This window comes from Centropristis striata, chromosome 24, assembly GCF_030273125.1.
Source record: "Centropristis striata isolate RG_2023a ecotype Rhode Island chromosome 24, C.striata_1.0, whole genome shotgun sequence".
In the NCBI taxonomy this organism is placed as follows: Eukaryota; Metazoa; Chordata; class Actinopteri; order Perciformes; family Serranidae; genus Centropristis; species Centropristis striata.
In genome coordinates this window covers 10,241,331-10,268,798 of record NC_081540.1, presented here as the reverse complement: position 1 = coordinate 10,268,798, position 27,468 = coordinate 10,241,331, and the positions used below count along the sequence as shown (strand labels likewise).

General features: G+C 37.3%; 1 protein-coding gene across 1 annotated transcript; it reads right to left on the bottom strand.

Annotated features, from left to right (window-relative positions):
- Positions 1-238: 238 nt before the first annotated feature.
- Positions 239-26,736, bottom strand: LOC131963032 (SLAIN motif-containing protein 1-like). The gene is made up of 9 exons (XM_059328164.1): positions 26,150-26,736; positions 21,692-21,828; positions 11,695-11,838; positions 10,970-11,083; positions 8,967-9,116; positions 6,481-6,852; positions 2,532-2,681; positions 1,323-1,650; positions 239-628 (listed from the first exon to the last, which is right to left on the bottom strand). The coding sequence occupies exons 1-9, from the start codon at positions 26,557-26,559 to the stop codon at positions 553-555; spliced, it is 1,881 nt and encodes a 626-aa protein (XP_059184147.1). The 5' UTR covers positions 26,560-26,736; the 3' UTR covers positions 239-552.
- Between the last annotated feature and the right edge of the window lie 732 nt (positions 26,737-27,468).

Sequence of the window (27,468 nt, the reverse complement as noted above, 5' to 3'; positions counted from 1 at the left end):
CAGTCAGACAGCCCGCTATGTGAGTGGAACTGAAGCTATTCTCTGCTCTTTTCAAAGCCACCAGACTCCATTGACGAAACCAGTAATTAATTTGTTTAGTTTGTTTGTTTGTGTGATTGTGTCCTTTTGGGGTTTTTCAAGGTTTTTTTCTTTATTCATAAAAATCACACAATAACACAAATATAGGCCAATTCCCAGGTTCTTCAAGATAAAATTACTGTTTTTGTCAATTGAGTCTGGTGGCCCAAGTAAACTTGAACAGGGCTGTCTGATGGCAAGGTAAAGCAGTGAAAATATTCTCAGTATGTTTATGTTTTTTTTTTTACATTTTACTCTCTAAATAGCTTAGCTGGGGGTGTGCTGACCGCAATAGACTGACTACCTTAATTACCTTACTTAAAAAAACAACAACAATCCATCCCTTTAAGCTTACAGTTACTTTTTGGTCAAATTCATTCAGATGTCCCCAAGAAAAACCTTTCTGCTGACGCGTAGTGAGACACCCCAGCCAGCGGGGTTTTCACTGCACGACTGCACCAGTTCATCGACTCGTCAGTAGCAGCCGTCTCTCCAGGTGCTGTCACGAAGGGCACTGAGGGTGGACAAGCTCTTTGGAGGCGTCAGTAAACTGAAATAAAAGAGCGGTCAAATTTAAAATACGTATCTGGCAACCTTTATTGAACAAACAATTATTTTTAATTTAGTGTTAACCCTCCTGTTATGTTTGTTACTCAGGAACAGCAATAATGTTTGTGGGTCAATTTGACCCGGGGCATGTTTAATTATCCAAAAGTGTCATAAACTAAAAAATCCCAATAATAAACTGTGTTTATATTTCTTTAATAACTCCATTATTAACCATTTCAATCAACATTTAGTGCAATGGTGTTCTTTATCTCTCACAGATCAAGGTTCAATGAGGATAATTGAAAATAATATAATAGACCACCCTTTCTCTTCAATTTCTTGTTCATTTTGATGCCTGGTACAACTAAAGGTGCATTTGTTTCTGACAAATAGAATGATGGCAAACTTTCCATAGAAAATGCTTGTAAAGACTTTTTTTAATGTACATAATGTAGTAGTGTATTGTATACAAAATATAATGGTTTTACATGACTTTGATTTAATAAGAATGTTATTTTAAATCTATATATATATATTTTTTAAATGAAAAAATACTTTAAATTATATTTTAATTATTATTTTAATTAATTATTATTATTATTTATTTATTTATTTTTTTTACTTTTAAATGGGTCAATTTGACCCACAACATATGAAGAGGGTTAAAGTGTTGTTTTGGGAATAAAAGAGATTACCTTCGTGCTGGTTGGCCCACTTTGCCACGGGGGGCGGAGCTTGGGGTGCCAACGAAGGAGGCGGGGCGGGGCAGGGCGCTGCGAGGCGTGTTTGGGGCGGGAGTGGCACCTCCACTTGGAGATTTACTGAGCATGGGGATGCCACTGCCCACCCCGCTGTTAGCACCGCTGCTAATGTTCAGACACTGGAGGCTGGTGGATGTCGGCATGGAGGCCGAGCCCTTTATGGTGGGGCTGACGTAGGCGGTCGCCTTCAGCGGCTGCCGTGATAACGAGGAGAAGTTCCCGACACTCTGGACCCTGTTCTGCAGCTGGCCTGGGGACGGGACTGGTGGTGGATGGGGATAAAAGAGAACTTTTGTTATTTGATCATGTGAAAAATCACCTGAAATCAGGATAATACATTTTTTAGGACGATACATTTTCCCAGAAACTATCACAATACACGGTAGTATTGTTGTATCGAAGATGTTTTAGTTTTATAATGATATTAGAGCATAATAAATACAGCCTTTAACTTTTGATTTTTTAAATCTCGAGATTATTAAGCATCAGAATTGAAATGTGGAAAAGAAATATTAAAACCGACTATTATTGACTTGCTTTTATGGAATGCTGTTTATCTCACCACTCCTTTTTACTCCTTTACTACCTTTTATTTTCTGTGTGTGAGTATTTCTTATTATTTTTCTTTAAATGTAATACTTGTTTTTAGACTTATGGCATCATTCTCGTTGTGATTAACTGATTTCTGTCCAAGCACTTTGTAAACTGCTGTTTTTAAAAGGTGCTGTAGAAATAAAGTTATTATTATTATTAATATTATTATTATAAAATATCCTAGATAAATAAAACCTAAATAAATAAACTACATACCAACACAAATAAAATAGACTATCAGACTCTGTTAACAAACATTGCAATGAGATAATCATTATGTATTATGTCATTTTATTATTAAAATAAACAGCTGGAATGGCTGCTTGGGAAATATAGGGTTTTTTTTTCGGCAATTCATGCTGCCTGTCAAACATGTGCAGAATTACTTTAAACACAACAAAAAAAGCACAAAAAGTCACGAATATAAACGACAATATATTGAGTGCAGAAAAAAAAAAACTATCGTGTCCATTTTTATATATCGAACGATAGGTCGATATAGTAATTATCATGACAGGCCTACCTGAAATAAAATAATGTGCAACTTACTGGAGGACTGCAGTCGAGCCAGGCCACTGGATGAATCAAAACTCTGGCTGTTACGAAGCAAAGAAGGGGAAGCACTAAGATTGGTTGGAATGGGCACACTGGGCATGCTGGGAGCTCTGACAAGGTTAGGCATGCTCCTCCGCAGCTTATCTGTGAGACGGACACAAAAAAGTTAAAAGCTACATTAGGGTAGATTTTTGTGAAAAATATGCCTAAAAACGCTCAAAATGGTCTTATAGTACTCTGATGATAAATGTAGTAAGGTGGCTTTTCCAGAAATAACAAAAGGAAAACTTATTTTGAGATGTCCAAAATTTGAAAAAAAGTCTTATTACAGTATGTGGATTTTTGTCAAAAAAAGGTCATATCTTAAAATGCCTAAAAATGCTTATTATACTCCGTTTATACATGTAGCATGTAGTAGTTTCCAGAAATTACAGAAAAACACCATTTAAGGTGTCCAAAATTCATAAAAATTTAAAATGACTTGATATTCTCAAAATGGTCTGGTAACACTTTACAATAACCATCATTTATAAATGGTAAACAGATTTATTGATGTTTAATCATCATTTATAAACCGTATATAGGCCATTTAGAATGGTAAATACATAATTTTATGAATGTTTAACTAACTAAATAATTTATAAATGGCAAATAGATGGAATATTAATGTAAGTTTATAGTTAATTTGCCATTAACAAACCAATAAATTATAATTAATAGTTTATCAATAGTTTTAGTTGCACTCATTATAACATTTTTAACACCATATTAAGTATGTTAATGATTTTGAAATGATTCATATACCTTTAAGAAATCGGTTGAAAATATTTAAAGATTAAATATGTATAGCACTTTGTAAATGGCTAATAATTGGTCTATAAACCATCTATAAACATCACTTAGTTGGTTATTGTAAAGTGTTACCAATGGTCTTATTATAGTCTTTTGACACATGTAGTAGGGTTTTTTTGGTAACACTTTACAATAACCATCATTTATAAATGGTAAACAGACAGTTTATTAATGTTTAATCATCATTTATAAACCGTATATAGGCCATTTAGAATGTTAAATACATAATTTATTAATGTTTAACTAACTAAATGGCAAATAGATGGTATATTAATGTAAGTGTATAGTTACTTTATCATTAAGGAACAATTAAATTATAATTATTAGTTTATTAATAGTTTTAGTTGCACTCATAACATTTTTAACACCATATTAAGTATGTAAATGGTTTTTAAATGATTCATATACCTTTAAGATATTGGTTGAAAACATTTAAAGATTAAATATGTATAGCACTTAATAATTGGTTTATAAACCATCTATAAACATCACTTAGTTGGTTATTGTAAAGTGTTACCGTTTTTTTTTTTCCAGAAACAAAAAAACGCCATATTTTGAGATATAGTCATGAATGAAAATATTGCTACAATCATACAATATTGCTACAGTCCTGACAAAATAAACCATAATACTGTTCAGTGTGAGCTGTTGGTCACGGCTGTTATTTATTACCACCTCTTCCTTTAAGATGGCACATAAAGCCGGCCATGATCTCCAGTTTCCAGCCCCCTCAGTCAGATATACACTCCTAACCCTAATCCCATCAAACTCTCTCCGCCTCGGAACGGAAACACACGCAAGTCTGACGGCTTTAAGAGTGGTTGTACAAGAGGCTTAGACAGAGTTATTATTAAGTTGTAAGGACATCAGTGTGGGTCAGTCCCGGTGCTTGATTAGAGAGCGAACATTTAAAAAATGAGAAAGGACATTTACAAATAATAAATTAATGGGTTAAATGACAGAATAACTGGATTATTTTTTTTTTTTAATGTTTGAGGAGGAGGCTTCATTTCATTTTGGATTTAGTGTAAAAATAATGTCGACTTACTCTCATATTCGGCTGGACCGCATGATGAAGTTTCCCCAAAACAATACACATACAAATACACACATGAATATTTCACGTACACAACATATAAACAAAGAGATAGCTGTTAAGTACTGTTGATAGTTATGACAGCAGAATATTTCAAAATTAGCAAGGTCTGAGCGAGATTATTTCTTCCTCACTTTTCTAACTTCACTTAGCTAACTTTTGATTAGGAGTTTGGTCCATAAAATGTTAGTACAGGGTGAAAAATATCCATCCTAGCCTCTCAAAGTCCAAGGTGATGTCTACATGTCTTTAAGTTCTTTTGTCAGTCCAAAATCCAAAGATATTCAGTTTAATATGATATAAAACGGGGAAAAGCAGGAAAACTCCATATATGAGAGGCTGAAAACCTCAATTTATACATTACTTTGAAGGTGATTATTTTTCCGTCAATTGACTCATCATTGCAGCTCCAATTTTTACATTTTTTAAATTATTTTTATCAGTCTTGCGAGTCCCCAAACTACAGCACTAAAGTTTTTGGTTATATCCAATATCCAACAAATGTATGTCCAATATTCAGTTTCCTTTTAGCTCCGTTTTGGTCTCAGCCATTTCGTAATGGTGTGTTTACAACAAAAGCGAAGCAAATTTTTCGCAATGCATTCAAAGTTAACGCAAAGAGACACAAATTGACAACAATATTTTAAAAACTCAAGTGATAAATGTGCATGTCACTGTGCTGTGAAAGCTTATCAGCATTGAGATTCTCCTTCTATGCCTGGATGGCTCTGATTGATCCAAACTCCATTCAGAAAATCAAGAATTTTAAAACTGTTTGCTTGTCATTTTGCAGACGGACCTGATAAAGCCTTAAAATCAGCATCATGATGTCGTTATTTCGGCATCACAACATATTTATTATTATTATTTATTTTTATTTGGGGGTCATACAGCTGTAGTAGCGGCAGTCTACCGGACGCAGTTCCTAGAGGAAGCTAGGAACTTTACCTAGATGTTTGAAGTTATGAACCCGGCAAAAATTTGGTTTGAGTTTTGTGTGATCACAAATCCGACTCGGAGCCCTTTCCCGCATGTCTTCCCCTCTGTCTCCCTCCTTCACTCTGTCTCTCACTATCAATAAAGCCTTGAAAATGGCCAAAAAATATCTTTAAAAAAAAAAAAACAATATTAGGAAAATATTCAACTTTCCTGCTGCTAAATGCTACACGACACTGAAAAAGAAGAGATTTTTTGGCCCTGTAATTATTATTTCAGTCATCTACATAAATTCTACAAGGAAATACAAATTTAGTGCTAAATAGCAGTTTTTCATGTAGTGCATTACTTAGTGATTGTTTGTTATTATGTGTCCTCAGTTTTGTCTGTAAATTGAATCATTCGTTCCAAGTAATATTCACTAAACCAGTTCATTGGCTTAATTAGCTGATATTTCCAAGTAAAATGTAATTGAGGGACATCAGTGAATCTGCAATTTACTTGTGTATTTTCATAAAAAAATAAGTGGTTAAAATAAATAAATATTACTTAGAAACAGCCTGAGTAAAGATTACAAACACTCTGTGTGGAAAAACCTTAAATGTCCGTAAATGTCACTCCAATTTTTGGTAACGCTTTATATTAGGGTCCTTGTAATAACCATTAATTAACAAGTAATAAGGCCCTTGTAAGTCCTTACAAGATGCTTATTAACATTATTGTGTGTTTATAAGCTTATATAAGTGTTAATAATGGCATTACAAACACCCATGACCCACCCATTATGTCTTTGCCATGCCTTTATTAATCTTATTTTGTTTGCTTATTGATATTAAAATATACTTTATTGCTCATCTATTATAAGTTAACTATAAGTTAACTATGCTTTTTGCAACTACCGGATCTAAAGCGAGAACAATGCCTTATTACTTGTTAATTAATGGTTATTAAGGACCTTATTATAAAGCGTTACCGAGTTTTTTCAGTGCAGCTAGTTGCTGACATCGTTTGTGTGCCGTTTGGTGCAGGGTGAGTAGCGTTAAAAGTGCCTTTACTTACCGGATCCTGGTCTGAAGCCCTGCTGCTCGATAGCGCTGAGGCTGCCCAGGCCCAGGCCCGGGGGCGGGGTTTGGAGCTGAGGTTGAAAGGCGAACCCAGCGGAAGGGTATGGCGGGGTGGAGGGGGTGGAAGGTGGGGTGGACAGGGAGCTGGTGCTTCTTCGCCAGTCTCGCATGCTGGAGAAGGTGTGGGAGTGCGGCAGGCGGGTGAGGCGTGGCTGCGGCGGGGGTAGGAATCCGTAGTCTTCGTCGTCCTCCTCGTCTTCCTCCTCCAGGTCGGGGCCGGCGCTGAGCTGGCTGAGCTGGAAGGTGAAGCTCTGGCTGCGGCGGTTGGCCAGGACGGACGACGTGCTGGCGTAGTCCTGTCTTAGACCTGGGGAAGCGAGATATGAGGACCAGCGTGCAAAACACACACACACACACACACACACACACACACACACACACACGACCAGGACAGACACAAACACACACAGACACAATCATCACCTCCTGGGGTTAATGAAGCTGAAGTAGCGATGAGCTCTGAGATCTGGTGCCATATGTTAAAATATTAGAAAGGAGGGAACAATAGAGACAGATGGACAGCAGACGAGTCAATTGACACAAAACTTCTCAGACACAATGACAAAAGACAATATCCCAATTTCCCACTTTTTATATGGAAAGACTAATAAATAAATTATTTATTTATTTTATTATTATTTCATATGCCTATGAAATAAATACAACTAAACAATAAATCCTGAATTAAATTAACGTGAAATTATGAAAAAAAAATCCCCTATAATAAATAAATGTGGCATTATAAAATAAAAGTCCCCACTAATAAATAAATGTGGCATCATGAAATAAAAGTCCCCTATAATAAATAAATGTGGCATTATAAAATCAAAGTTTCCGGTAATAAATAAATGTGGCATTACAAAATAAAAGTCCCCTCTAATAAATAAATGTGGCGTTATAAAATAAAAGTCCCCTCTAATAAATAAATGTGGCATTATGAAAATAACAGTTTCCCATAATAAATAAATGTGGCGTTATAAAATAAAAGTCCCCTATTATTAATGTGGCATCAAAAAATAAAAGTCCCCTATAATAAATAAATGTGGCATTATAAAATAAAAGTCCCCTCCAATAAATAAATGTGGCGTTATAAAATAAAAGTCCCCTCAAATAAATAAATGTGGCGTTATAAAATAAAAGTCCCCTATAATGAATAGATGTGGCATTATAAAATAAAAGTTTCCGGTAATAAATAAATGTGGCATCATAAAATAAAAGTCCCCTCTAATAAATAAATGTGGCGTTATAAAATAAAAAGTCCCCTATAATGAATAAATGTGGCATTACAAAATAAAAGTCCCCTCTAATAAATAAATGTGGCGTTATAAAATAAAAGTCCCCTCTAATAAATAAATGTGGTGTTATAAAATAAAAGTCCCCTTTAATGAATAAATGTGGTGTTATAAAATAAAAGTCCCCTATAATGAATACATGTGGCATTATAAAATAAAAGTCCCCTATAATAAATAAATGTGGCATTACAAAATAAAAGTCCCCTCTAATAAATAAATGTGGTATTATAAAATTAAAGTTTCCGGTAATAAATAAATATGGCATTACAAAATAAAAGTCCCCCAAAATAAATTAACGCAAATTTATAAAAGCAAGTCTCCTTAAATAAATACATTTAAAATTACGAAGTCCCTGAAATAAGTAAATATGAAATATATAATAAAAGTCCCCTACTATAAATACATAGTAAATCTATAAAATTCCTCTGAAATAAATAAATGTAAAATGATGAAATATTATCCTTGTCATTTGTAAAATGTACATGTACTTTTATTGCCTCATTTTATATTCAAGGATGTATTTCATGGTTATATTTACCTATTTCATGGGCTTATTTCTAAATGTATTTGTCTACTATTGACTTAAGTATCCAGCTCAAGGTTTAACTTGTTTAAGCTGCTAACTCTGTCTTTATTTTATAAAAAAAAAATAAAAAAAAAATACATACAATGGACAGCAAATTTGCTTTAAGCACTCAGGACAAAAGTGTGATTGTTCAAATTCTTTAATTCAAAGCTCAAACAATGTGTGAAATATGTCGATTTGGCCATTTTCTTTCTCTATCTCTACCTTGTTCCTTTTCTGATGAGTCAGACCTTTTTCACAAGTTATGCAAAATGTCAATACAAGCCAAAAGTCTGCATCGAAAATGATCTATCCAACCCTAAATTCACTTTATGCTCCATCTCCCACTGCACAGTTTGGACTTAAAATAAAGAACAATAGAGTCAGCATGCAGGGGGCCAAATTCCCTGCAATTTGGAGTTTAATTATAGCCTGTTTCTGAGAGCAGGAGCTGTTCTGCGGACAGAAATACTGTCATTAAGCACGTTAAATCTCAATGAGCAGAGACAAACTCCTGCATGGTTTCCTATGTAGTGTTGTGTGTTTGCAGAGTCAATAACTTACTCTCCTCCTGCAGTCGGGCCATGACCTGGACGTCAGTGAGGTCTTGCAGTTTGTATCCCAGAGTGATGGAGTCGTCCTCCACCTCTGAAGCGCCGAGGTCACTGTCCATGGACGACTGGGGACTGAGGACCAAGTGCCGGAGGCTGCGGCCTTCAAACAAAACATCAAACCAGTGTAAAACAACTTAGAAAGCGTCACATTCCCTTTCCAGCTTTCGACAGTGTTCCAGTGTCTGTGGCTGAGTAATGAGAAAAGCCCTCGAGTCTTCCGAGTGTCCTCTACATAAAAATGAAGGATCCAAACTAATGGAGGCCGACACTTGGCTCGGAGAATTAGAGTCTATTAAGCACCAGTGAGGCAGAAATACTATCAGAGAGGTTATACCAACCTCTCCCTGGTTAATGATATTCCTCATATCTGCACACTCTAGAATAATACAGACATTGGGAAGGATTATTTCAAATACTTTTGTCACATTTTGCTCTTATGTGGTCATTCAAGCCAAGCTTACTGCACCTTTTAGGCTTTTTGGGTCACATTTTATAATATATCTTTTTTTTTTACTCTAATGGTGGCTCGCTAGAATTACTGCAGTAGTACCTACAGTATAAAAACGGCTAAAATCACAGTTGTTCAATTATTCTCAGTAGTCTGGACGTTGTGTCTGGAAAGACATGTTGCTGATGAATTTCCTTATACAGTGCATACGGATAGTATTCACGGCGCTTCACTATTTCCTAATTTCTTTATGTTACAGCCTTAAAAATAAAAATGTAAAATATATATATATATATATATATATATATATATATATTTAAAAATCAATGTATTTTATATTATAACAGCAGTTTTTTTTTTGAAAAATAATTATTATTATCCTCATTGAACCATGATCTGTGAGAGGTAAAGAACACCACTGCACTAAATATTGATTGAACGTTAATGATGAAATATAAACAATGTTTATTGGGATCTTTTGGTTTCTGACACTTTTGTATAATTAAACATGCCCCGGGTCAAACTGACCCATGAATATTATTGCTGTTCCTGAGAAACGAACACAACAGTAGGGTTAATAACTTTTTAAAAGTTACATGGGTTTCTTTTAAATACTCAATATTTTTCACAGGGTTTGGTTGGAGGAATTTGGAATCTGTATTGTTGTTTTGATGTTATGATAAAATGTTATGTTGTGATGTTGTATGTGATGTTGTATTTTTTCTTACTTGTATCGTAAGTGTTTGTATATGTATTTTGTATATTGTACGTGGTTTTTGTTGTTGTTTGTTTGTTTCTTTGTTTTTTGTTTCGTAATTCTCTGCTTTTTTACATCATGGCCAGGGGACTACAGATGAAAACTAGCCTTCTGGCTAACTCTGGCTTTTTTAACCATGTGTAATCATGTGTTTTATGAAATTGCACTGTCCACTTTGAAATAAACTACTACTACTATTAATACAATCCTGGCTATGGCTCTGAATATCATAATATCATATTGGTGACACAGTAAAGGTTTGTTTTTTTTTTGGAACAACATGCCTGAAAAGAAGAAAAAGCAGAGGGAGTAGGCAGTGGCTTTTTAATGCTGTTTGGACTAGCCTCCTCATGGAATTGAGCCGTGGGCTACAAGCTAGCGCTGAGCCCCTGCGGCGGATACTACATGAACACTGAACAGTACTTCCCTGAAGCTTTGCCCTCTGCTGTGTCTGGAACATTATTTCTTTCCATCACCAATAATGCACAGAGCGCTGCGGCATGGTTTGATTTCTGAGACTGAAAAGTTGCTCGACTCTGCAGCAGAAATATATTCTCTTACTCCCACGACTTACAGTTGAAATATCTAATAAGCTTGTGGCTGACCCAGTTCTATACTGAGCGTCTTAACCTGCACATTAATATTCTGATTACTGTAAGCATTCAGTTTGATCTTCTGTTTTATATGGAGGCGAGGAGAGCAGGAAGCGTGTGAAAAGAAGGAGAAGGAGGTGGGTGAAGCAGCTTACTGCGGTTTGCTGGGAGGAAGGTGGGGGTCCTCTCAGCTACGGGGGACAGGTCCTTCCCTACTGGACTCAGAGTCCGGTGGAGGACCGGGTGGAGCGGGGAGGAGAGGGATGGCGCTGAGGGAGGGAGGTGAAGAGAGGAGTTTGAGTTTAATAATCTGGATGGATATCAGAGCTTCTCTTAACCCATTAAAGCTGAGAAAGAGGATACGTCGTTTTGTGGTATTTGTAGTTTTTTTTCCACCTATTTTCGGTCTCTTGGCCAATGAAATGCATCAGAATACATGGAGTGTTGCAATGCAACATGGGACTTTTCCAGAACTTTGAAATCATCACCAAAAAAAGACACAAAATGACCAAAAAGGACACAGAATTACCAAAAAAAGACACAAAATTATTTTAAAAAGACACAGAATTACCAAAAAAAAGACACAGAATTACCAAAAAAGACACACAGAATTACCCAAAAAAGAAACACAGGATTACCAAAAAAAGACACAAAATTACCAAAAAAAGATACAGAATTACCAAAAAAAGACACAGGATTACCAAAAAAATACCAAAAAATACCAAAAAAGACACAAAATTACCAAAAAAAGACATACAATTACAAAAAAAAAACTTTTAGGGGTTTTAGGGGCTTATTTTAAAATCGCCCAAAGGTTTTACAGAATTTTTTCCAGGCGTTTTAGGCCTAAATGGGTTAAAGGCTTGGAGTCCTGAGTTACCGTGTCTTTCTGACGACTGGGGGGTGGAGCAGGCTTTGACTGATGGGGAGGCGCTGATGGGTGACACTCCGGCCACTCGGCTCAGAGGAGGGCCGGGGGAGGAGGTGGGAGAGGGGCTGGACAAGGAGCTGCGCCACCTGGAGACTGAGGAGGGGAGCAGGGAGGGTTTGCAGGAGGAGAAAAAAAAAAAACAGAGGGAATATAAACACCAAAACTTTAAAAACCTTTATACATCAGTCGGATTGAGAACATGCATACATAAAGCTAAATAAGATTGCAGACTACACAAATTTCACCATTATATCAGCTTTTATAGAATTAATGGTGTTAGGAACCACTAGTGTAGAAAACCGGTACACAAAAAAACCCAACGCTGGTCATGAAAATCCACTTTAAAGGGCATTTCATGTGTCATATCAACACAGTTTAAGCTTTTCACATATCATTTAGAGTCCTGTTCTCTTCTATTATTTACATTTTTGTTTTTTTACTTGATCAAAGGAATTAATTTTTCTGTTGGGGAAAAAAAAGAAGAAAAAAATCAGTAAAACACTTATTATTACCATTATCATTTACACTGGAAGCACATCATGGTGTATAGAACAGGACAAACTGTATGTTGGGAATGACCATGCTTTGGTCTTCCCTCCATGCTGCATGAAGTAAAGGTTTTTGATATATCACACCGGGTCTGTATTTTCTTCAGAGACCTACAAATGATCAACGATTTCTATCACACTACAGCTTTTAACGTTGAAAAATGGTTGCTGTTTTAAACACATGACCGTTGGTAGAGTCAACAAAACTACTGGTTAAGTTTAGGGAATAAAACACGGTTTGGCATCGGAAATTACGTCTTAATATATGTAACATTATGTGACAACACATGACATAACCATATAAAAATAACAGTTGGGCTAAATTAATGATAACCCAATTAAATATTTTGCACAAGACACAAAAGTCATGTGCTTGTTGGACCCATCCAGCCTTCCTGGCTGTCCTGGGAGGGCTTTGACTATCTTTGTGCTTTGTAAACTCATATCTGAGCTTGACCCTTAATTTCCACACCCTCTTAAGTAAATATAATGGCCCAAGTCAGTTTTTTCAGGTTTTTCTGGCAATTTTACCAGAGGTGGCCGGCATCATGAGGAGATGATTTAGGTAAAAAATAATTTGTCAAAAAAATGACATTAGGTCATTATTTTAGGAAGGTGACTATACACACACATATGTATCTATCTATCTATCTATCTATCTATATGTAGATAGATAGATATATCTATCTATCTATCTACATACATACACATATATATACACACATTCATTAATTCTCCTTAACCACTTATCCAACTCGGTTGGAGCTGATCTCAGCTGACATTAGGCGAGAGGCGGGGTACACCCTCGACAGGTCAACAGATAACAGGGCTGACACATAGAGACAGACAATCACAGACAATCACACTCTCATTCACTCGTACGGGCTATTTAGAGTCACCAATTAAGTGCATGTTTTTGGACTGTGGGAGGAAGCCAGAGTACCTGGTACTACACCATGATATATATTGCATAAATATAATATATCGCATGAAATGTCAGTAAGATGCAATTAGGTGATGCCAAGCTGTTGAAAAAGTCACTGAAAGCCTCATGATGCATGATTTGTTATTTTATATAATGAAGCCTCTCATAGTCTCTCATGAATAAAATTGTCTTTCTCCAAATATTTTGATAATGACATTCACCTGTACAGGAGTAACAGGAGTCTCTACTCAGAACAAAATATATATATTTTTAAATAATCCACCAAAAAGCTCGAAATACCCAATCTGGCTTCAACAGCAAAAATGCAAATACGGAAATAAACACAGGCGTCTTTGAAGAGGGCAGCACTGTGCAGCGGTTACCTCACCAGCATTGTGACTGTCACCGACTGCTCTATTCACCAGCTCCACATGTGCTCAGCACAAAGAGACAAAGCTGTATTGAACACAACAGAGCTGCTCACACACTGACTGCAACACACACACACACACACACACACACACACACACACACACACACACACACACACACACACACACACACACACACACACACACACACACACACACACACACACACACACACACACACACACACACACACACACACACACACACACACACACACACACACACACACACACACACACACACACACACACACACACACGTTACTATTCATAGATGTGGAGAAGAAACTTGAAGCAGCAGAGATGTGAATATCTTGGGAATAAAGATGAATAATAATAATATCTGTGTGTGTTATTGAAGAGTACATCCACTAAAAAAGATGCAGGAAGAGGAATTCTCTCTGTTACCTGTCAATGTGAATATGAGCTCTATAAGCTACGAGGGGGGGTGCATGCCTTTCATGTAAACGGTTTCCATGGCAACAGCTCTCCGTATCACTGTACTCAAACCTCAGGCAGAGAGAGAGAGACAGAGATAGCAGGGCCGAGCTGGTGGGAGGATTCCTCCACCCGCTGACAGTAGAGATGCACAGGACGGTTAGCTTGTTTCACCGCCTCTGATGCAACACACCGCACAGCCGGAGCAACTTCAGAGCACAGAGCCAGACAGAGGTCCAATACTGTGACCCAAATATTAATATGACAGCCAGCTAAACGCATGTGGACACCAGACAACATGACAATAACCATATAAGGTCTGTCCAGGCTGGTTTTAAAATAAATAGCTAAATAAACATCATTACTGTTCAGTGTCAGTCCTTTGCTGACTATTTGGAGAAAAAAAATGAATAGCTAACACCATTTCTAACTGATGCTAAGCTACATTTTCTGCATTAAATACTGTGTAAAAAAAAATCCATAATGGCACATATCGCACAACATGTACGACACCAGCAGGTAGAGGTCGACCGATATATCAGCCGGCCGATATATCAGGCTGATATTTGCGTTTTTTACTTGTATCGGCATCGGCCGATACGTGCGTGCATTCGCTGATCAATTAGCCCATTTCACTGAGCTAACACCAGGCAAGGCTCGGTGCAACATCTGCCATTCTCTGGTGAGCTGCTGCTGATACCGGGATACCGGAACATTGTTTGCTATCCAACTGTTAATATGTTTTGTTTGTTTTGTTAATAAATGTTTCTTTTTTGTTTAAATTGAGACTTGTGTAACATTTGTTATCATTGTGTCATTTTTATCATGTAAACGGAGGGAGAAAAGGCAATATCGGCTTCAAGAATCGGCTCAAAAAAAAATCGGCAGCGCATATCGGGGATCGGTTAAAACTGATGTCAAAATAATCAGCATCAGTATTGGCCTTAAAAAAACTGTATCGGTCGACCACCACCAGCAGGCCTTTGATATCGGCCGATAATATCTGTCAACTAATATATCGGTCAGGGCTCCACTTTCAAGAGAAATATATTAAAATCTTTCAAAGAAAATTTTTTTTCCAGCCAATATAGACCTGTAAGAAAAAAATAAGATGCATGAAGTCATAAGATTTCCTCAGATGTTGTACGTGAAAACCATTTTCCTCGAAATTTTTTAAAATGTATTTCTCCTGAAAGTGGAGCCAGACAGATATACATTTTGACAGATATTATCGGCCGATATTGGCCTATCAAAGGCCGACTGGTATCGTTGTATATGCTGTCCAATATGTGTAGTTATGAAAATGTTTTACACAGTATATAATGCAGAAAATGTTGCTCGGCATGATTTTCTTTAAATAGTCAGCAAAGGACTGACAGTACTGATGTTTATTTAGCCATTATCAAGCACTTTCAAGGTCCATTTTCAAGCTTTTCCAGCATCTTACAGCTGTGGTAAATAACATATTTATTCGAATACATACATACTGAAAATTATTATTTTACGTTTTCATTTCACGTTCTCCAACTAATTATATTTCTATTCTATAGGATTTTGTTGTTAAAGAAATGCAGATAAAATTTTAAGCACTTCATCCAAAATGCAAGCACTTTTCAAACCTTGAAAACACAACAATGAGGTTTGATGAGTGGTGCTCTATCCACATAAAGGTTTATTTTCATTCCAAATAATTTCTATATCGGCCACCACATCGGTTATTGATTAATTGTCCCCCCCTCAAATCAGCATCGGTCTCAAAAATCCCATATCTGTCGGGCTTTACTTAAAAGTTAAGTATACCAACTGCCAGTCTGCTGATTTTATGTTTTTTACAGAATAGACAATGCAGAAAATGATGCTTATTTATTTATCTTTTATATAAATGGTCAGCAATAGACTGATACTGAACACACAGTGCTGATGTTATTTAGCTATCTATTTATTCCTGATAGTACTGATCCTCAGGTTCCTTCCTTCAGGTCGGGGCTGCTGCTGAGCTGGAAGGTGAAGCTCTGGCTGTGGCAGTTGGCATAGTCCTGTCTTAGACACACACACGGTCAGGACACACACACACACACAAACACACCCACACACACAATCATCACCTCCTGGGGTTAATAAAGCTGAAGTAGCGATGAGCTGGTGCCATATGTTAAAATATTAGAAAGGAGGGAACAATAGAGACAGATGGACAGCATATGAGTCAATTGACACTAAACTTCTCAGACACAATGACAAAAGACAATATCAGTGTCCCACTTTTTATATGGAAAGTTGAAAAAACAAACAAATAATATGCCGCTGAAATAAATACAGCTAAAGAAAAAAATCCTGAAAAAATTTTTGAAATTATGAAAAAATGTGAATGTGGCATTAAAAAAGAAAAGCCCCCTGAAATAAATAAATGCAAAATCATCAGATAAGTCTGCAAACTATTTTTCTATCTTTGTTTTTTACTGAATATACAATGTAGAAATGGTGCCATTTTTTTAATTTAAGTGGTCGACGATTGACACTGAACACACAGTACTGAGATTTATTTTAACGTTTATTTTATATTATTATATTTTAAATGGTCAGTCATAGTAGTGATGCTTATTTAAATGTTTTTTAATTTTAATTTATTCTTTATTAAAATGGTCAACAATTGACTGCTACTGGACATACAGTGCTGAAGTTTATAGAACTATTTATTTTATTCATTCTTTATTTTCCCCATTGTTCATTTATAATTGATTGACAATGTAATATATTATATGTGTAACAATGAATAAAAATGTAAAATATTTTTTAATAAAGTTTACTGTTTAGGAAAGCAGCATTCAGAGAACTTTTGCATTGTTATAACGTTGCAAAAAACCCCAAAAATGTCTTGTTCAAATTGTTCAGCCGTACATACATCACTCTGCCGTCAAATTAATATTTTTATATTTCTTTATTACTGTCTATAGTTTGTTTCACAGCAAGATTTCTGGAACTGATGTCTGTCACATCCTGTACTTGTGTGTATTTGAGTCAAATTTAGTTTGGATTATGCGTTTTTTATTTTCTCTGTTCTTCAAGGAGAACAACATTCTCATCTTCTGCCCAGTTTGGCTTTCATTTTGTATTTTCTTTGTTGTACATGTTGGAGATGCTACACAACACAGAAAATAATGTTCAAGTAAAGCTAAAGGATGGTGACGTAAACGGCTTTATGCAACACACCTAAATGAACCTACTAGCCTTAGAAAATCATTTGCATAAAGTCTGAACCGTACTGTAATTTATGCAGCCAGACACAGACCTTATCACTTAACTTAAGTGCTGCACCTCGACAGTAAATGTAAATGCTTTCATGAACTGGCCACTGACTGATGCAAAAGAGCAGTCCAGCAAAAAACTCTCGTCTTTGAAAAGTCTGCAGACTTTAGTGTGAAAGTACAGCAGCCTCACATGAACGCGCCCACGCAGGCGAGCTGAGCACCAGCTCCTCTTATTAAAGGCTTCAGGGTGCTAAGCTGCCTGTTCCGACGAGGCCGTGGGAGCTGTCGCCTCCATTCACACTTCACACGCAGCCCTGTGCTCGACCACACACACACACGCATGCACACGCGCCCACAAAGTGACTCATCGATCAGGATTTCTTCAAAAGCCTGACATCTGGATTGTTGACCCTGATCTGATATTTCTAGGTCGCCTGTCAATAAACTCAAGACGTTATTTTTTTCCCGATTCAGGTGCGTGTGGTAACCATGACAACACAAACCAAGACACAGACTTAACACCAGTATTGATTCGCTGGGGGATTTTTAAGGTATATCAAATGTTGCTGCTTCTTCTTCTTCAGTGGTGCATTTTATAATGAAGTGTAATCATAGCAGACCTGCAGGTCAGGTGATCCGGCCCTGATCTGCTTAATGCTACAAAGGCCTGTACAGATTATAGTCTGTAAGGTCTACTGTCCTGCTGAGTCCCATTAGTTACAGTGAAGTGATGAAGGTCATCTAACTTTAACTTGAGGAGCATTACAATGAGATCTAGTCACTTTTTATAGACGCAATAAGTGCTTTGACTATTTTCTGACATTAAAATAAACCAAATGCTTAATCAATTTATAGGAAAATAAAAGTGGGAGACTGATTTATTAGTGGTAGCCCTGAGAAGCACAAACTGTTCAAACTGGGGTCTCGACGCTGGACTTTATTTTCCCTCCATTGCTCTAAATGGAGAAGAAAATCCATTTTTTCCAAGATTTTTTCCAATTCATTCATCTCCAATCCAGCCTCTGACTGCAAGACATTTTTGGTCTATTACTGTGAACAGCTGTGAGCATATTAACTCAATCAGACATGTCGGAAATGTGCGTGACAACAGCCAATCAGAGTAGACCTTTTCCTGCTCCGTTTGTAAGTTGCCGGAGAAGTAAACAGAAAGGCCGAACGTAGAGCTAAACATAGAGCTGAGGGCATCGAAATAGATGTCAGCCATGACTTGGAGCAATAAACCAGAGAGGAACAGGTGAATGTTGGGAAAGAGCAAAGGAAATTTCAATCTATCCGCCGCTGTATCGGGAGAAATCTAATATTCACAGCACGGCAATTCACACACAGGTATGGTGCATTCAACAGCATCGGAACGGCTATGGTGTGATCATATGAAAACTTATAGAGAAACAAGTTATTACTGAATGGAACTAAGTTCAATAAACAAGTTAATAAAACATTAACAACGTTGGATTTCTAACAACAACAAATCTCACAATTTGTTTATTTTGGGTCTTGCATACCTGCAGTACCACTCAGGACTGTAAAGTAGTTCAATGTGTCATTTTATATTTTTCTACATTGTTGTACTGTTGAGTAAAAAATTGTTTATATATTTTTCAATGTTCATCTTATTGAAATTGCTTTGTTATTCACTCCGTATGTCAATAAAAATTTGAACTTATCTCTAGTTTCTTTAGTTTTTAGTACAGATCCTTTAAAACAATATAAAAAATTGTGATAATAATAGAGATTGGACGATATGAAAAAATATCGGGATCTTTTTTTTTTGCCATATCGCCCAGCCCTAGTCTACGGTGTCAAGGCTACTATAGCTGATTCTCCAGGTTTTGATGAGGAAAAAGAATGCGTCGTGTAAAAATAAATAAACGATCAATCTCTCAGATTGCTGAATCTATAGATTTTATTTTTTTAACCGTCTGTTGAAAGTAGGAGTGCTGTGCTATCTCTTGGTTAATTTTCCTCACTGTGTGGGTGGTGTGCTTAACAAGAAAGCAATTTTACACCTACAGCTACATCCAACACTGTTTTTCTGTAGAGATATGGCACTTTACTTAATATGTTAGACAACATAAAGAGAAGCTTAACATTAAATAGCAAGAAACCAAAGTTAATGTTAAATAGACAGTCATGTCGATGATCACATCCATCTGAAACTGAAGAAAATGACATCAACTTGGTGCCAGACTGCCTCCTTCACAAGTCAACAAGAGCATCTAGCTATAAAGTCAAGATGAGAAACAATATAACAGTTCTTCCTGGCTCAGATTTGTGTTGTGTGAGTCAGCGAGCGAATGTTTCTGGAAAAACACCTTAAAGCTGTGTGCATAGGTTTAAAATAGCCTGGAGGAGAGCAGCATCCTGCAAACTAATCTGCTGTCTGTCTGGGTCTGAGTCAAAGAGAGCTTATGAAAACCAAATATATAGAAAAAGAACAGACAGGATTGACAGAAATTAAGTAAAATAACCAGCCACATCTAATAATGCTACTAAAAGGCCTGGAGGGGTTAAGATAAGATCCAGGAGAACAGCTGGACAAAGTCTGGAACTAAAAAACAGAAAATACTCGTAATTCACAGCAAGTTCAAGGAAAAGTGAAAAATCTGACGTTAGTCACACGCAGAGGGTGAACTCCAGCTGAACTCTGTAGAGACGTTTCCAGCCTCATTCATTAGAGAGAAACTCCTTCACCCCTTGTCCACACACACACACACACACACACACAGTGAGCCACACCAATTTACATGGACACTGTAAAGCCACAAAGATTGTTGCATTGCATTCTGTCCAATTGAGACCCTTCTCAAATGTGATACGGTATGGTAACTGATACGATTTTATTGAAAGCAGTGTTATCTAGGGCTGGGCGGTATATCGGTATTATCAATTATACTTATACTAATGACCTCTATCTCTTTGCTCCTCTCTACACACTAGCAATGGTTCTGTAATTTGGAGGTATGTCGGATTGCAGATACCAATATATATTGTATATCGTCATTCGGTCTAAAAATACCAGGATACAGAGTTTTGGTCCATATCGCCCAGCCCTAATGTTATCATCGATTCTGCTAATCTGTCCAATTCTTTATCAATCTCCTGTGTGAGGAAAAAACACATGGTAGATTAAATTAAAAGAGAGGATGGAATTAAACGGCAATCACTTTCATTTAGGTTACTGCAATCAAAGAAAAAAGCTGCATGGCGTTAAAGTTAAAATCGCAAAAAAATTATATTGTGACTCAAGTATCGGGATAATATCGTATCGTGGGGCCTCTGGTGATTCCCACCTCTAGTAATCACCGTCCATAGCGATCAAGACGAGCAGAACAAATGTGTTGTTCGTGTCGTGTTTTAGTGCCAATGTAGGTTTGCAAAGCCAACATCTGTAAAGAGAGGATGTAGTCCACCATTGTTGTTATTATAGTCGCGAGACGTTTCCAGATGTATACAGTGACGTAATGATTTGGCTCTTGAGCCTGTGGAAAAGCAAACAGGTTCTGAGAAGGTTCACCAGTTACACCAGCACCAGCTCAACAAAAGAACTAGGTTTGCGTTAGTCAAAAAGGGGTATATAGTTCTCAAAAGGAACTGGTTGTCAATTCACATTCCTAATGGTGATATTAGCACATGCTAAGTCTAGAAAGAACCCTTTTGCTGTTTAAATCTAAAGCTTGTCACCCAAATTATAAGTCTGCAGTTGTTTATGGCCAAGAATCACCTGCCGGAGAATACAGACTAGGGCTGGGCGATATATCGATATAAAAGATATAGCTATATTTTTAAATGTGATATGAAATTAGACCATATTGATATAGTTAAAATTTGTGCTGTGATCCTTGCTCCAGGCAAGCTGCAGCTTTTATTTAAGATATTTTTTTATTTAAATGTGCACTTAATGGAGCTTTGATTTAAAAAAAGAAAAAAAAAAAGGTACTCCTGTTATACAGTATTTATGTTCACTTAAATAAATGGTTCAATAAAGCTACTTGTGACATGTTACATTTGACTTTGACTGAACATTTGTTCTCACTTTGCAATAAAAATATCAGGATATATATCGAATATTGATATTCAGCCTAGATATATGGGGATATGACTTTTGGTCCATATCGCCCAGCCCTACTACAGACTAAGGTAAAAACAGAAGCTGGAGGCCAACAGGCAGCACTCTGAATCGTTTGGTAACAAATCCAACGTGTGATCAGTCACACAGCCATGTGATGATGCACATTATCTTGTAATTTAACACCCTATGACAACAGTCTTGCACTGACAACTCTCTTTGGGGTCGATCAAAATCGTTTTCATTCCACACAAACAGTCTGTCGTCTCCTACCTTGTTCCAGTCGGAGGGACAGGGATCTCCTGGCGGCATCCACCTCCGATTTGGGACAGTCCAGAGCCTGCCGGCACCACTGCAGAGGTGATAGGGAGTTTTCTGTGGACTCTCTGGCTTTTGAGGACACATACAACCTGGACAGAGACACAGATTGAAATGTTCAGAGTCAAGCAATTGTCAAAAGAGAAAATTCAGTTATTATTGTATAACCTGTCAATTATTTTCTCAAGAAAAGTGTAAGAAAATTGTGAAAAATGTTCAGTTCTGTTCTGTTCTGTTTCTGAAGTTACAGGTGATGTGTTGAAATGTCTTGCTTTGATGGTCCAAAACCAAAAGTATTTACTTTAATATGATACAAAACGCTAAAAAGCTGAAGCCTGAAACCAGCATCATCTGTAATTTCTGCCTGAAAAATGACTTTAATGTACAAAATTACAACATGATGCAGATGCTTTGTCACGTCTGTCTGCAAGACAACAAATAAACAACTTTTGAAATGCTTGTTTAGTGAGTGCAGGAAATTCTCAATGCCTTTTCTTGTTCTTAAATCATTTTGGAATGTATTGGGTTTTTTTCTGTAACCATAATTATTCATTTATTTTACTTATTGTTGCAAAATTTTAACTTGAAAAGTACTGGATAGGAACCCAACCTATTTATTACAGGTGGGGGGAAAAAATTCGATACAGCATAGTATTGGGATATTTTGGGTGGCGATATTATATCGATTTATGGCCGCCAAGTATGGATGTTTTTGGAATATACTGAAGATACTGGTACCACATGAAACTAGAAGATCTAATGAATCTATGGATTCATGTGTGTAGGGATATCGTGTCTGGAAATTGTTGAAATAACGCTGCAAAGTTAGGCTTTTTTTTTATGTTTCATTCAAAAAAATTCAGAGCAGTGAAGGTTAAAGTTTGTGAAAGTTTGATAAAATGCTGCAGTTGTTGTCGTCCATACATGTTTGATATCAGTTGAGTTCAGTTTGACTGAATACTTTGTTGGTCAGTCTGTGGGTTTGACTCTCATTGTGGAGAAATAAAAAGACTGAAGTGAGATGAATAGACTGAGAATTTTCTCTTATTTGACAAAACAATTCTTGATTGAATTTAATTTTGTGGACACAAAATGCAGTGAAACAGTTAAATCGCAATAATATCGTATAAATCTCAAGTATCGGGATAAAATCATATCGTGGGGTCTCTGTTGATTCCCACCTCTATGATTTATGATATGTAACATGTTAAAATTGCAACAAAAAGGAGAGATTGCAACGGTAATACCTTGCCACTTTAAAATAAGTCATTACTATTACTATATAATTGAATAATCAAAGTAACAGGTGTCATTTCGATGCAATTTTGGTACCAATATCATGTTTTTTTTGCATTATATAGTTGCCATGTCTGTAGTATTTAAATGTTATGAAAGCATCATAAAATGACAATTAAACTATTTCTCCATTTGATCTTTCTGATCCTTCATCACCTCCTCGTGACTTCAGGTGCTGCTAAGCTGTCCAGATACGAGGACGAGGAGCTGCTCTGTTCAAACAGAGTGGATCAGATTATTCTGACAGCTCTGAACTCCACGATTTTTGCTCTGCGGGCAACACGGATGGGGGGAGTTGAATTATAGATTAAAACCTTCCCTGACATCAGGTGAGACCTGAAGGGGACACACAAACACACCTCGGTTACTATTCTGAGACACGCCTGCACTGTGAATGCACCAAATAAAAGATGAATGCAAATGTAGCGCTGTGCAGAATCAGCTGTACTCCTCAAAGATAACTTTGATCTCCTGTGTCTCTACCATGCAGTCTAGCCTCGGATAGAAAAGAGATGGACTGAATATTAGAAACATCTCTCAGTGTTATGCAACTGACGACACCCTCCAAAATACTTAAAACCTTTTACAGTTGAAAGACCTTTTTTTGAGAATTGGTGGTTGTGGTTAGTGGGTGTTTAGGGGGAGATAGCAGGTCAATAATAAATGCCACACAGACGTGGTGACATCATCTGAAAGCTGTGAACCTGAAGATACATTTGAGATGCAGCTCAGCACTGTTCTGGTCAAACATATTGAATAAAATGACTAAATGATATTTATTTATTCATTTAAACCTATTCAGGTGTATAAGGGGTTCATAACATTAATATATATCCCTTTGAAGTCTATCAAACTATGTCCCAAAAGTAAATGCAGCAATTTTTGGTTGTTGTCACACCAATTTGGTGCTAAAATATGTAATTTAATTCATATTGAGAATGGATAAAAATGGTCTGAAAGACCCTCCAGAATATTAAATCAATTTGCCAAGACATCTGGAACGACACAGGAAAAATGCAATAGGCAGAAATAGTTAATTTCTGCTACATGAGAAAAACTATGAGGCTTTTGCCTTAAAATGCATGTTATCAGCATAAAGTAGGCATGTTTGTGAAGAGGAGACTTGTGGGAACACGGAGAGCCTTTTATTTTCAGAGGTCCCATGACTGCTTTGAAAATCGTCAAAAATCGCCTAATTTTGCAGCATTTTTTCGACAGGAAATCCTGACATGCTCTTGGTCTATACTCCTTAGATCTTCTAGTTTCATATGATATGAGTATCTCCAGTATATTCGTAAAATTGACCCCCCTACGGCCTACAGAAGATTAAGATTAAACGGTAAATAAAGGAACTGCAGTGTAAATCTCAGCACATAAACATCCACATTATTTAACTTTTTACCAGCTGTGACAGTGACGCTGTTATTTCTTTAACATAGTGAGTCTCTGTATGTGTGTCGGTCATCGTGGCAAAATGTGATCCTGGAGACCTTTGAGTTTCTTTGCCAGGTGCTAATATTTTTTTAATTTTGTTTGTGGATTGATTTTCCAGGTGTGTAAAGAACAAATCTGAAGATGGGTGCGGTCCAGACAAGAGCCTCGGTCGGAAGTAGTTGGAGAGGAACTAGAGAATGGGCCTCAGTGACCCACTTCAGAGTCTGAACCAACTATTGGTCTTGGCCTTGGCTATTGCAGCCAAATGGTATTTGTGTGCAAAATGGAAAACAATGCTTTGAGTGATTTATTAATGGTGCTATTTACTTCATTTTTAGTGTCAGCAATCGACTGATATCGAACATAGAGTACTGATGTTTATTTCCATTTTTATTTCTTATTTATATTTTTCAGTTGTCATTTCTAGAACTGGTCAACGATATATTCATATTGTATGTAAACTAACCTGTCTCACGACGGTCTAAACGCAGCTCACGTTCCCCATTAGTGGGCGAACAATCAAACGCTTGGTGAATTCTGCTTATTTTAAGAAAGTTGAAGAAAGCTGCTTTCCGATTGCAGAGTCATATTGGTGCAATATCAGTGCACAATTCACACAGAGGTGGTCTATTTTCATTTCAGCTTAAAAAGAGAAATCACTATACTTGCTGCCATAATGTAACCACTGAATGCCCCCTCCCCTTCTAAAATTGGTATTGATTTCAAAATATTGGCCACCAGCCTGGCTTGGTAGCTGTGCAAGTTAGCAAACTTTACAGATTTGAGGTGAGATCCAAATGAAAGCCAAGTTTGTAGATGGGTGTGGTCAGAGCAAGGGGGCCCAGTTTACACCCCTGGGTAATCCCACTGGTGATCAATTAGACTACTGACAGAATGGTCTTCTTTATCACTTATATTTTTTCTGTAAGTTGCTTTGGGAAAGTGTCTGCTAAATGACTAAATGTAAATATTTATAATTATTGTTACCAATATCATTGTAAATTGAATACACTGGAGTATTTCCATTGCTAGACTTAAAATAAGCCATTTGACGACCACTTTGAGTTCCAGTAAGACATTAATGCCACTTCTAACAGCCAGCTTATTGATTACCAGTAACTGAAAGGGCAAAATCAATTGGTTACTAATGAAAACAAATGTTAGCTGCAGCCCTATTATACAACAGAAACTCACAAACAGGTGATTTCCTGTTATTTACATGAGCTGGTCAGTTCCCCATGCAAGTTGCAACATGCAAGCAACATTTCAGTTCCTGATTATTTCTTGCAACATCCTCACATGTCTTTTTCAGTGTAATAGGGCATTAAACTGCATGTTAAGAGGTTATTCTGCAGGTTTTCTGCAAGATATTTCTGCAAAACAGCCACTTTCTCATGCACGGTGCTAAAATAAAAGCACCCAGCCAAGGCATTTGACATGAATTTGTCTCCTGCACAGAGGAAGAATGGCAGCTTGGTGCAGCCGAGATGACAGGCCTGATAACAAGTGGCCTCTCCTCTCAGCTAATTACTTCCAAGGTGTGCGGCTTTGTGTTGCAGGACAGGCTGCTCACTTCCAGACACAATGAGAAAAGGAGGCGTAATTAACAGAAGAAGCCTCTAAATCGCACATGCATGCAGGAGCTTGATTGTAAAAAAGCAACAAATGGTTGCAAATTGTTACCATGTTTCATCAGACTCGTCCGAGCAGCACAGAGAATCAAAATCCAAAAGTTCCAGCTCGTCCAGAACCGACGGCTCGGATCCGTCCTCCGCTCCATCCCCGCCTGACTGGAAATAGTCGAAAGGCTCCTCCGGGGGCGCAAATGACCCCAAGGACGCCTGGCACAGGAGGGTGGGCAGCGGGCTCGGGAGGCAGTATCCCCCGGCGCCGCCGAGCCCGCAGCCCGAGGATGGAGGCAGCACATGCGGGCCGCCGGAGCAGCTGCTGGCCCGGGTCCGCAGCTGCTCGTTCTGCCGCTCCAGTTTGCGCACCAGCTCCTGCAGCTTCTTCACCTCCAGCTCGGCGTTCAGGGTGTTGCTGTTGCAGTCCACCTCCGTCATTATCGCGTGGTTCAGCACCGCCGCCTCCATTGGACCAGAACACGCACAAAATACCGCTTGTGTCGCCGCTACCTCCACCTCCAATCTAGCAGAGAAACGGAGGACAGGTAGGGCCAAGCTGCTGCTGCGCCCTCACTCTGATTTGTGTATTCCGGCAGCGGTAGTAATCTGTCTGGTCCGCCTGACTGTCTGGACGCTCACCCAATGGGAGACTCTCTGACTCCACCCCTCCAACACACACCCAGCCTCCACCTCCCTCACACTGATGACAGGTACTTTGGCACCTGTCGCTCAACAAAAACACGAGGTACACAATTACTCAATCCGAAAACAAGAAAGCCATAAAGACTCTAGAATTATTTTGTCTGTTTCCGTGTTTTTGAAGTGACTTTGTGTTGTGCTGGCCTACTAGAAACGTACCTTGTCTTCCTGCACCTGCATATTAATTGTAATTATGTTACTCCCCCATGTAACCCCCTCACTCTTTATTTTGCTGTATATATGTTACTACAAAACATATCAATAAAAAAAAACAAAAAAAACACGAGGTACAGGGAGGAAGAAGGGCTTTAACAATCAGGTGTTTTCACAAATGATAAATGATTTATGTATTTCTTTATTTAATATATTTATTTTCTTTTTTTTGTAAACATGTGTTCGTACGGGTGCTTTAAATCCTTGAAAATGCTTGAATTTTAATGTTGTATTTTCAAGGTTTAAGAAGTGCTTGGATTTTGGATAAAGTGCTTGAAAATGCTTGAAATTCTTACTGTTTTTCTCTTGCAATCTGACTATAGATAATCACATGTTCAATGAAAAAAATACTAAATTGAATATTGAGATTAGCAAACTGTACTTTTGGTTGTAAAAAGTGTAAAACCGTGAAATTACCCCTTTTTTAGCATGTAGTACTCATCTAAAACATGCAACTTACAACCA

Excerpts from the sequence above, each read along its gene's own strand:
- LOC131963032 (XM_059328164.1), bottom strand. The coding sequence starts at position 26,559 with ATGGAGGCGGCGGTGCTGAACCACGCGATAATGACGGAGGTGGACTGC. Across the intron at positions 21,829-26,149 it reads GACGAGTCTGATGAAACATG|GTTGTATGTGTCCTCAAAAG; the intron begins GTAACAATTTGC and ends GTCTCTGTCCAG. Across the intron at positions 2,682-6,480 it reads GGGCTTCAGACCAGGATCCG|ATAAGCTGCGGAGGAGCATG; the intron begins GTAAGTAAAGGC and ends TCCGTCTCACAG.